The following is a 12,330-nucleotide window of genomic DNA, read 5'->3' as shown; positions in this document are numbered from 1 at the left end:
ATCAGAAAAGGCTAGAAGAGTGATGAGGCTCGTTAAAAGGAGAAGAGACGCGGGATCTGTGGGTGAGTATATGCCATTTATTTTTGTTACTCAACACACATGGGCTATATGTTAATGATAAGAAAATGGTGGAAAGTCCTTTAATACTGTCCATCATGTTAAAGGGGTATTCTCATGTTATTAAATTGCTTTAGTTAGCCAGACTATAAGCAAATGTGTAACTGACTTGCTGTTCTATCTGCTGTGGTTCACCTGATGTGAGAGCTTTTATCTTACATAGTGTACAGATTGTTGACAAGGAGACCAAACACCAAAGACTGGCCCAGTATGTGTAGTAGTTACATTACAGGCTGAGGAGTTAACTCCTAACATCCCAGTCACCTCTCTCCAACCCATTGATTTCTATACAACTGTTAGATGCTCACCTCCCTTTTGTGGGCTCATATTGTATATAGGGGGCTATGTGGGAGCTGATACTGTATATTGGGGCTATGTGAGTATTTATACTGTATGGAGGGGGCTGTGTATGGGCTCATACTGTATATAGGAGGCTATTTTGGGGTTCATACTGTATTTAGGGGCTGTGTGGGGGCTCATTCTGTATATAGGAGGCTATAGGTGGGCTCAAACTGTATCTTAGGGGCTATGTGGGGCTCAAACTGTATATTGGGGCTATGAGAGTGTTTATACTGCATGTAGGGGTCTGTGTATGGGCTCATACTGTATATAAGAGGCTATGTTGGGGCTCATACTGTATATTGTGGCTATGAGTCTTTATACTGTATGTAGGGGGCTGTATATGGGCTCATACTGTATATAAGAGGCTATGTTGGGGCTCATACTGTATTTAGGGGCTGTATGGGGGCTCATATTGTATGTAGGGGCTATGTGGGGGCATATTGCTTGGGCCTGTGAGCTGTTACCCTCATTCCAGTACGCCTTATGGTCTCCTTTTCTCTCTCTATATATATTTTTATTATAGTTTACATTTATAAGGGCCCCATAGGTTGATCACTTTAGTTGAGGGGGCTGTGTGGGTGCTCATATTGTATGTAGGGAGCTATGTGGGGGCTCATACTGTATATAGGGGGATGTCAGCATACTTCATTCTGCACAATATAAAGTAGGGCAGCACGGTGGCTCAGTGGTTAGCACAGCAGTGTTGCAGCGCTGGAGTCCTGGGTTCAAATCCCACCAAGAACAACATCTGCCAAGAGTTGGTATGTTCTCCCCGTGTTGCGTGGGTTTCCTTCGGGTTCTCCGGTTTCCTCCCACATTCTGTGTCCAAAGACATACTGATAGGGACAGTGATGATGATGTCTGTAAAGCGCTGGGGAATATGCTAGCGCTATATAAAAATAAAGATTATTAATATTGAGCAGAATTAATTTCAGCCTATTGGTCTGGACTCCAGAGTAGTCACGGTCTGCCATGTGGTCCCTTGGGAAAATTAATCTCCCACCCCTGCTCTATTATGTATAGCGCTGTATAGCACAGTGTGCTACGCGCGCCGCTATTTGTCATGTTCCATCTGCAGCAGAGCACCTGTGTGTTACTCACATGATCTATCAAAGGGGATCATGTGACATGTCATGTGGGGTATCTGGTACCTTGGGGGTCCACGCCTTCTTGACTACTCTTAATCCGCCCCTGCTGGCATCGTGTGTGTAGGGTCACCAGGAATTGTGTCCGTGTGCCGCATAATTCCCTTAAAGAATCCTACGTTTACACAAAACTGAGGTCTCACCCACCACACTGCAAGAACGTGGGAACCAAACCAACAGCGTCCTCTCCATGAGAATCCAAAGCTTCAAGAATGCAAAGTGTTTCTTCAAAACTATGAAATTTGCTAAATTCTTAAAGCTTACTACATCCACCATGAGTCATTCCGGGAAGAGCCCAGGACAGATCGTGGCCTCCATGTTGCCTCCAAGGCGCCTTTCTCCTGTCCGGAGCGGTGGATTCCGCCTTCATGCCTTTACGTTGGTCTTCTCTGATAATTTTTCCCCTGGGCAATCTGTTTACTGATGGTTTAGTGCAAAGGTCTAAAACACGTGGGACGCGTGCGGCCCCTGAGGATGGATCATGTGGCCCGCAAGCACCAGAGCTCTCCGCGAGGATCGTGGCCCGGTCCAGGGGCCGCCGACCCAAGCGCTTTGTCTGATTTAACTGAAATGTATTGTGGCACAGAGACCATCTCTCACCATGATACCAATACCAGCCACCGGCCAATCAGAGGCCCACATCTGACTGTGGCACGCCGGCACGGGCAGCGTATGACTGCACTGCTGTGGAGGAGACGAGGACATTGTGTGCCGAGGGAGAGGGGTCAGGTGAGAAGAATTCTCTTTTATATATTTTTTTATATGTATGTGAATACCGGCAACATTGGGGGCATTTGCTACAAAAAGGTGACCAGGATGGGGACAGTGCTACAAGAAGGTGACCAGGATGGGGACAGTGCTACAAGAAGGTGACCAGGATGGGGACAGTGCTACAAGAAGGTGACCAGGATGGGGACAGTGCTACAAGAAGGTGACCAGGATAAAGGACATTGCTACAAGAAGGTGACCAGGATGAGGACAGTGCTACAAGAAGGTGAGCAGGATGGGGACAGTGCTACAAGAAGGTGACCAGGATGGGGACAGTGCTACAAGAAGGTGACCAGGATGGGGACAGTGCTATAAGAAGGTGACCAGGATGGGGACAGTGCTACAAGAAGGTGACCAGGATGGGGACAGTGCTATCAGAAGGTGACCAGGATGGGGACAGTGCTACAAGAAGGTGACCAGGATGGGGACATTGCTACAAGAAGGTGACCAGGATGGGGACATTGCTACAAGAAGGTGAGCAGGATGGGGACAGTGCTACAAGAAGGTGATCAGGATGGGAACAGTGCTACAAGAAGGTGACCAGGATGGGGACATTGCTACAAGAAGGTGATCAGGATGAGGACATTGCTACAAGAAGGTGACCAGGATGGGGACAGTGCTACAAGAAGGTGACCAGGATGGGGACAGTGCTACAAGAAGGTGACCAGGATGGGGACAGTGCTACAAGAAGGTGACCAGGATGGGGACAGTGCTACAAGAAGGTGACCAGGATGGGGACATTGCTACAAGAAGGTGAGCAGGATGGGGACAGTGCTACAAGAAGGTGATCAGGATGGGAACAGTGCTACAAGAAGGTGACCAGGATGGGGACAGTGCTACAAGAAGGTGATCAGGATGAGGACATTGCTACAAGAAGGTGACCAGGATGGGGACAGTGCTACAAGAAGGTGACCAGGATGGGGACAGTGCTATAAGAAGGTGACCAGGATGGGGACAGTGCTACAAGAAGGTGACCAGGATGGGGACAGTGCTACAAGAAGGTGACCAGGATGGGGACAGTGCTACAAGAAGGTGACCAGGATGGGGACATTACTACAAGAAGGTGACCAGGATGGGGACATTGCTACAAGAAGGTGATCAGGATGGGGACATTGCTACAAGAAGGTGACCAGGATGGGGACATTGCTACAAGAAGGTGACCAGGATGGGAACAGTGCTACAAGAAGGTGACCAGGATGGGGACAGTGCTACAAGAAGGTGACCAGGATGGGGACAGTGCTACAAGAAGGTGACCAGGATGGGGACATTGCTACAAGAAGGTGACCAGGATGGGGACAGTGCTACAAGAAGGTGACCAGGATGGGGACAGTGCTACTAGAAGGTGACCAGGATGGGGACAGTGCTACAAGAAGGTGACCAGGATGGGGACAGTGCTACAAGAAGGTGACCAGGATGGGGACAGTGCTACAAGAAGGTGACCAGGATGGGGACAGTGCTACAAGAAGGTGACCAGGATGGGGACAGTGCTACAAGAAGGTGACCAGGATGGGGACATTGCTACAAGAAGGTGAGCAGGATGGGGACAGTGCTACAAGAAGGTGATCAGGATGGGAACAGTGCTACAAGAAGGTGACCAGGATGGGGACATTGCTACAAGAAGGTGATCAGGATGAGGACATTGCTACAAGAAGGTGACCAGGATGGGGACAGTGCTACAAGAAGGTGACCAGGATGGGGACAGTGCTATAAGAAGGTGACCAGGATGGGGACAGTGCTACAAGAAGGTGACCAGGATGGGGACATTGCTACAAGAAGGTGATCAGGATGGGGACAGTGCTACAAGAAGGTGACCAGGATGGGGACAGTGCTACAAGAAGGTGACCAGGATGGGGACATTGCTACAAGAAGGTGATCAGGATGGGGACATTGCTACAAGAAGGTGATCAGGATGGGGACATTACTACATGAATATAACAAGTATAGGAACATTGCTATATGAAGGTGACTAGGATGGCGACTAGTGATGAGAGAATATACTCGTTACTCCAGATTTCCCAGCACGCTCTGGGGTCCTCGGAGTATTATGTAGTGCTCAGCGATTTAGTTTTTCTTGCCGCAGCTGAATGATTTACAGCAACTAGCCAGCATAAGTACATGTGGGGGTTGCCTGGTTGCTAAGGAATCCCCACATGTAATCAAGCTGTCTAGTAGCTGTAAATCATTCAGCTGCGGCGATGAAAACTAAATCTCCGAGCACTAAAAATACTCAGAGGACCCCCGAGCATGCTGGGAAATCTCAAGTAACGAGTATATTCGCTCATCACTAATGGGGACATTACTACAAGAAGCTTATAACAAGAAAAATAAATATTTTAGTCAGCTCACCGTCCTCGTCTCCCTCCAGGGGTCCGTCCGTCAGACAGGGTCGCAGCTCGGCTGCCGCAACAACGAAATCCAGAAAAACCATGTATGACCCGGCGATGAAGAATCCGCTGCACCTTCAGGGGTCTTATTAGTATAAAACTTCCATTTTATTGAGAAATAGTTAAAAAATGTAAAAAATCAGAGTTACTTGCAGTGAGAGCAAAGCAGTGGACATCTAGAACAACAAGGCCCAGCAGTCATCACCCCAAATATTTATCATGCATCCTATAAATTTATGGAGAGAGATCAGTTACAGAAATGTCAATCTTTATTTCACTTCACGTAACAATGACGAGATCTGATAGATAATACACAATGGGGACTACAACTCCCAGCATCCTACACAATACTGATCACCAGTCACCCGAGTCCACTAAACCTGCTGTAAATATCGGGGAGATTACAGGGGGCTTTCCCAAGGTTGGATATAGCTGAAATATGTCATCACTGTGCGGACCCCACAGACCCGGAGAATGGAGGGGCCACAGACTCTGAGAATGAAGGGGCCACAGACCCGGAGAATGGAGGGGCCACAGACCCTGAGAATGGAGGGGCCACAGACCCTGAGAATGAAGGGGCCACAGACCCTGAGAATGAAGGGGCCACAGACCCTGAGAATGGAGGGGCCACAGACCCTGAGAATGGAGGGGCCACAGACCCTGAGAGTGAAGGGGCCACAGACCCTGAGAATGAAGGGGCCACAGACCCTGAGAATGGAGGGGCCACAGACCCTGAGAATGGAGGGGCCACAGACCCTGAGAGTGAAGGGGCCACAGACCCTGAGAATGAAGGGGCCACAGACCCTGAGAATGGAGGGGCCACAGACCCTGAGAGTGAAGGGGCCACAGACCCTGAGAATGGAGGGGCCACAGACCCTGAGAATGGAGGGGCCACAGACCCTGAGAATGAAGGGGCCACAGACCCTGAGAATGGAGGGGCCACAGACCCTGAGAATGGAGGGGCCACAGAGCTGATTTAGGCTACGTTCACATTAGCGTTGCGCCGCCGTGCGTCGGCGACGCAACGCGCGACGCACGCTAAAACGCACGCAAAAACGCGCGCGTTTTGCGACGCGTGCGTCGTTTTCCGACGAAAATCGGACGCACAGAAAATGCTACATGTAGCGTTTTCTTGCGTCCGACGCTAGCGTCGGAAACGACGCACGTGGCGAAAAACGCCACCAAAACGACGCACGCGTCCCCTATGTTAAACATAGGGGCGCGTCGCCGCTGCGTCGCCGGCGCAACAGCGACGCACATTGGCGGAACGCCAATGTGAACGTAGCCTTAGTGCTGCGTCCCCTCCCTGTTTACCCTGCACAGCGGCGCTCCGGACCCCCGATGTGCCCCCCATCCACTGCGGCCGTACTGCAGCTCCTGCATCGGGGGAGCCCAGAGCTCCGATGTGCAGGAGGCTGAACTAATGCTGCAGCCCCTTTATTCTCAGGATCGGTGGGGGTCCCGGGAGTCAGAGAGTGCTGACATATCCCCGCTATATACCAGCACTTTACAGATGGGATTAACCCTTTACTGAATAACAATTATCAGTCTCAGGACAATTCACCCATTAATATTTACATTCTACATCTGATCTACAGGGAAGAGGAAAAACAATAGGAACAATCCCCCCATGACTCCACCATATACACTGTATTATTAGAGGGTCCTGCTGATAACTCTCTATATACAGATGTGTCCATGTGACAAGGAATAATGGAATTATAATGTGACGAGGACGACATCGGCCTCAGCTTCTTATTGTAACAGAGGCTCCATCATTGACATAGAAGATAACATGTAGGGGTTTAGTGAAGGAGGCGGTGAAGGTGTGTAAGTGTCTGATGGGGTCACACAGCTCATAGAAGGACAGACGCCCGGCCTCATAGTCTAAGAAGACCCCAAGTGTCGGACATGTTGGCTTTACACTGAGGGCTAGTTCATCAGACTTGTGCCATGCTTTATATCCTCCATCATACATATCCAAACTCCAAGATTTATCATTATATCCAATACCAGACTTATCTCCTTTCCTAGCCATACTGCGATAGGACAATCCGATGGCACATACACCTATCTGATCCCACTCTACCTCCCAGTAATGTCGTCCTGAGGAGAGGCCACATCTGCTTAACACCTGGGAGTAATCCACAAATCTTCCTCGTGATTTTCGTTTCTCCTGTTCTTCTTCTAAATCTGTTGCCGTTTTCAGATCTTCTGATATCTTCACACATCTATGAGCAGTGCCCACATCCAGCAATATGTCTGGGACATGGACCCCGAGCTCTGATGTTACATTGGTGACAATATCCCTCATAGATCGGTGTAAGGTCAGTGAGATCAGAACCTCATCCAGATCCTCCTCAGTACTGACCTCTCCACCATCTCCTCCTGTGTCCTCATCACCTCCATGACTACACACTGTAATGTCACTTTCTTGTAAGAGTCTTATTGGGTCGGTGACACGACACATCTCCTCCACGTGACGCATCTTCCTGGACAGCTCGTCCTCCTGTATTTCCAGCTTCATGATCAGATGAGATATCTGGGACACAATCTTCTCCTCCTGCCTGGAGACCTCACTCAGCGCTTTCATTTCTGCCATTTCCAGTTGCTTCTTAATGTCCATGATTATCTTACTGATGTTCTTCCTCTTCTCGGAGGCTTTCTCCTGGATCTTCCTCTTATGATCCTTCAGATTCTGGACTTTTGTCAAAAATTTTTTTTTTTGTGGGTTTAGATTATCCACATATTTCATCAGTTTCTCCTTCTTCTTCTCAGAGGCCTCATCCAGTAGCTCCACGTAATGTCCCCTGTGTTCTCCGGCCACCCAGCAGGACACACAGATACAGGCGACGTCTATAGGACAGTAATATTTCAGGATCTCATTGTGTGTGGAGCATTTTTGTCCCTTAAACGACAGTGTTGGTTCAATTAGATTGTGATTCACCAACTTGTTATGGGCTGTGAGATGTTTCTCACACATGGAGGTCTCACACTGCAGACAGGATTTCACAGCCGGTACAGGAGACCTTGTACAGTAAGTACAGAAGATTCTGGTCTTCTCCATATCAGGCTGAGTAGATGAGAAACGCTCCACTATGTTCCTCAGCTTCCGGTTCTTCTCCAGGGCCGGACGCTCCGGATATTCTGCTCTGCAGTCAGGACAGGAATACCCTCCAGCCGCCTCCTGTGTATCCAGCGCACTCACAATACACGAGCGGCAGAAGTTGTGTCCACATCTCAGGGATACGGGGTCTGTATAGAGGCTCAGGCAGATGGAGCAGTTCAGCTTGTCCCTCAGCTCAGCAGACGCCATTGTGGTGGGAAAGAGCAGGAAATGAAAGCTAAAAAGTTTCTTCCTATAAGAAGGGAGGAGAATCTGTGAGAAACTATTAACCCTTGCAGCTCCAAGACTGTTGCAGATTTATACCGAGTAAAAAATAATTAACAAGATCAGATGTTGGCAGAGGCATAGCTAGGGGTTTAGCTCAAGGGGGGCGAAACATCTGAGTGGGCCCCTAGCCAGGTAACCCTGATTACAACTAATTGTCAGCATAGGGGAACCTCTGCTGATGACCATGGTATTACTGAAAATAAATCTCTATAAAAAACACTGTTATTACCACCATATGGTGCTAGATACAGCTACTGCTGAACAGATAGGAGATTACAGTACAGTCAGGCTTGGACTGTCCCATAGGGGAACCGGGGAATCCCCCGGTGGGCCTCTGTGTAGATATAGGCCCCCAAACCCACTCTATGGGCAGTACTTGGAATAATTCACTTGATTTACTGTGTACAAAAAAAACAGCATATCACTCATTAACCAAACTACCCAGTTTACTATTATATAGAAGCATAGGTAAATTTGTGAACGAGGGAAATGTAATATTGAAATGCATCTGAAAAAGTGGGCTCCCCAAAGTCAATGTTACTGGGACCTGTCTGTAGGACTAGTGCACTGCGACGCTCACTGGGTAGCAGCTATTAGGCTATGTGCACATGTAGGGAGGGTCCCTGCGGGTTCGATAAATCTGCAGGGCAAAACCGCTGCGGTTATCCCTGCAGATTTATCACGGTTTGTCTTGCGGTTTCTGCTGCGGGTTTACTCCTACTATTGATGCTGCGTATGCAGCATCAATAGTAATGTTAAATATAATTAAAAAATGGTGATATACTCACCCTCTGACGTCCCGATCTCCTCGGCGCTGCACGCGACAGTCCGGTTCCAAAGATGCTGTGCGAGAAGGACCTTCGTGACGTCACGGTCATGTGACCACGATGTCACCGCAGGTCCTGCTCGCATAGCAACCCTGAGACCGGACGGCCGTGTGCAGCGCTGAGAGGTGAGTATAGCATTATTATTTATTTTAATTCTTTTTTTTTTACCACAAATATGGTTCCCAGGGCCTGGAGGAAAGTCTCCTCTCCTCCACCCCGGGTACCACCCGCACATTATCCGCTTACTTCCCGCATGGTGGACATAGCCACATGCGGGAAGTAAGCGGATCAATGCATTCCTATGGGTGCAGAATCGCCGCGATTCCACACAAAAGAAGTGACATGCTGCGGATTGTAAAATCGCTGCGTTCCCACGCGGTTTTTCCCACATCATGTGCACAGCGGATTGTGGTTTCCCATAGGTTTACATGTTAATGTAAACGCAATGGAAACTGCTGCGGACCCGAAGCTGCAGAAACGCTGCGGTTCCGCGGTAAAAACCGCAACGTGTGCACATAGCCTTAGTATGTTTTTCAATTAAAGGCACAAGTACACAGTGTCCAACCCGCAGCATTTACTGACCGTGTGCACCTACCCTCACAGAGGCAAATATGTCCGTCTGGTACACTACAGCCGATGCTGATAGACGCTGTACGAACCCTGAGCAGCATCTCTTGCTCTTCGCCTGCAGCTAGTTCATGGAGGGCACCTGCAATGTCTGGCCCAAGTGCTGCAGGCGAAGAGCCAGAGATGATGTCAGACATGGCCAGGCAGTGTCTGAGGTAAATCAAGGGAGAGCACTAGGACCCAGGGGTGCTCCAGCGTGCATGAACCAGGGCACACAGGAGAAGAGCTGACTGCAGAGCCTGTCAGAAACTTATCAGGTGAACTAACTCCGGCTACACAGTACACTGCACTGAGGACTCCGCCACTGTGCCAGGAAGATAGGGGAGCAAGCAATGTGCCGTACTCTCCCTCAGTGCTGCCTGATAACAGAAGCGGCCATGGGAGTGGGTGGGCCCCTTCATGACACTGGGCCCGGGGCGACGGCCCCCTCTGCCCCCCCAGTAGCTACGCTACAGGATGTTGGTGTTGAGTTTTGGGAGTCCACCTCTTCATATCATAGAGGATCCACCACTAGTACCGGGAACGGAAAGTACACAAGAGCCCCATGAGTCTTCAGGACATAAAAACTAAATCAATCATAATTTCGAGTGAGAGGGGAATCTCCAAACCTCAACCCCCTCTATTCCCACCAGTCTCATCATAAAGTAATGAGTACTGCTGCTGATTGTTGTGATTGGTTAATGAAGGGCTCATTGCTGAACAATGGGGATAAGGTTTCTAAAACTTGTGAAAGGCACCAATTTACCTCTGTCGGGGGGTTGAATGGTGTATTAGTTTGTATACAACTATACATCTCTGGACCAGATATCACCTCCCTACTAACCAGAATCCCTCAATGTCTGTCCACTATTTCATCCTTCTTCTCCGCTAGATTTCTGAAACTTAACATGGACAAAACAGAATTCATCATCTTTCCCCCATCTCACGCGACCCCCCCAACGAACCTATCCATTACAGTAAACGGCTGCCCACTCTCCCCAGTCCCACAAGCTCGCTGCCTCGGGGTAATCCTTGACACTGATCTCTCCTTCAAACCACATATCCAAGCCCTTTCCACTTCCTGCCGACTTCAACTCAAAAATATTTCACAAATCCGTTCATTCCTCAACCATGAATCTGCAAAAACCCTAGTCCATGCCCTCATCATCTCTCGCCTTGACTACTGCAACCTCCTGCTCTGTGGCCTCCCTTCTAACACTCTCGCACCCCTCCAATCTATTCTAAACTCTGCTGCCCGACTAATCCACCTGTCCCCCCGCTATTCCCCGGCCTCTCCCCTCTGTCAATCCCTTCACTGGCTCCCCATTGCCCAGAGACTCCACTACAAAACCCTAACCATGACGTACAAAGCCATCCACAACCTGTCTCCTCCATACATCTGTGACCTTGTCTCCCGGTACTTACCTACCCGCAACCTCCGATCCTCACAAGATCTCCTTCTCTACTCCCCTCTTATCTCCTCTTCCCACAATCGTATACAAGATTTCTCCCGTGCTTCCCCCATACTCTGGAACCCTCTACCACAACACATCAGACTCTCACCTACTATCGAAACCTTCAAAAAGAACCTGAAGACCTACCTCTTCCGACAAGCCTACAACCTGCAGTAACCACCGATCGACCAAACCGCTGCATGACCAGCTCTATCCTCACCCATCCCTTGTAGATTGTGAGCCCTCGCGGGCAGGGTCCTCACTCCTCCTGTACCAGTTATGACTTGTATTGTTTAAGATTATTGTACTTGTTTTTATTATGTATACCCCTCCTCACATGTAAAGCGCCATGGAATAAATGGCGCTATAACAATAAATAATAATAATAATACAACTATAGAACGCGTCCCCAATTTTCTAAGTAAATCTATTTCTAAAGGTGCTATTGACATGAAATTCTCACCAGATATTAGTAACTACCCATCCAATCCACACAGGCAAAGAAATCAAACCATAGATGTCCATATATTAAGTTATGTGTAATAGCGCAAAATGACCCAGGGAAAATCTTTTGATGGTGATGGCAGCTTCAAGACGCCTTCTGTATGGATAAACTAGTCACAGGCATTGCTCAGGTGTGATTTTGGCCCATTCTTCCCCACAAACTCATTTCACATCCTGAGCTTTCCATGGGCTCCTTGTATGAACTTTGAGTTTTATTTCCTTCTATACATATTTTTTATAGGATTCAGGTCTGATGATTGTCTTGGCCATTCTAGCAGCTTTATTTTCTCTCTCTGAAGCCAGTTTTGAGTTTCCTTGGCTCTGTGTTCGGGATCGTCTTGCAGAAATGTCCACCCTCATTTCATCTTCATCATCCTGGTAGATGGCAGCAGATTTTTTAACAAGAATGTCTCGGTATATTTGTCTCTTCATCCTTCATTCAACAATATGAAATTTGCCAGTGCAATATACTGAAAAACATCTTCACACCATGATGTTTCCACCTCCAAACTTCACTGTAGGTATGGAGTCTTGCGTGGTGAGCGTGCATACGATAGTTAAATTATTACTGATCTGCCACATTCCTCTATCTGAAATACTGCGCACTTTTGCAGCCGTTCTTATTCGTAGAGATCTTCATTTACATATCTTTTTATCTCTCATCTTTATTGATCCCTTTATTTTCTTTATTTAAATAACCTGTGAAGACTGAATATTTGCTGCTGGTACTGAGTTCCTTACAGGCGGTGGAGAATGCGGGCATCTCCAGCACCATATTGCAGATCCCTC

At 48.4% G+C, this 12,330-nt stretch overlaps 1 protein-coding gene across 1 annotated transcript; it reads right to left on the bottom strand.

The window, feature by feature from the left end:
• Positions 1–5,007: 5,007 nt before the first annotated feature.
• On the bottom strand, positions 5,008–8,088 carry LOC138645512 (E3 ubiquitin/ISG15 ligase TRIM25-like). Its single transcript, XM_069734901.1, has one exon. The coding sequence runs from the start codon at positions 8,070–8,072 to the stop codon at positions 6,504–6,506; it is 1,569 nt and encodes a 522-aa protein (XP_069591002.1). The 5' UTR covers positions 8,073–8,088; the 3' UTR covers positions 5,008–6,503.
• Positions 8,089–12,330: the final 4,242 nt, after the last annotated feature.

The sequence above is a fragment of the Ranitomeya imitator genome, chromosome 7, assembly GCF_032444005.1.
Source record: "Ranitomeya imitator isolate aRanImi1 chromosome 7, aRanImi1.pri, whole genome shotgun sequence".
Lineage (NCBI taxonomy): Eukaryota > Metazoa > Chordata > Amphibia > Anura > Dendrobatidae > Ranitomeya > Ranitomeya imitator.
The sequence above is the reverse complement of the archived record's forward strand: the minus strand, read 5'-3'. Positions and strand labels throughout refer to the sequence as shown.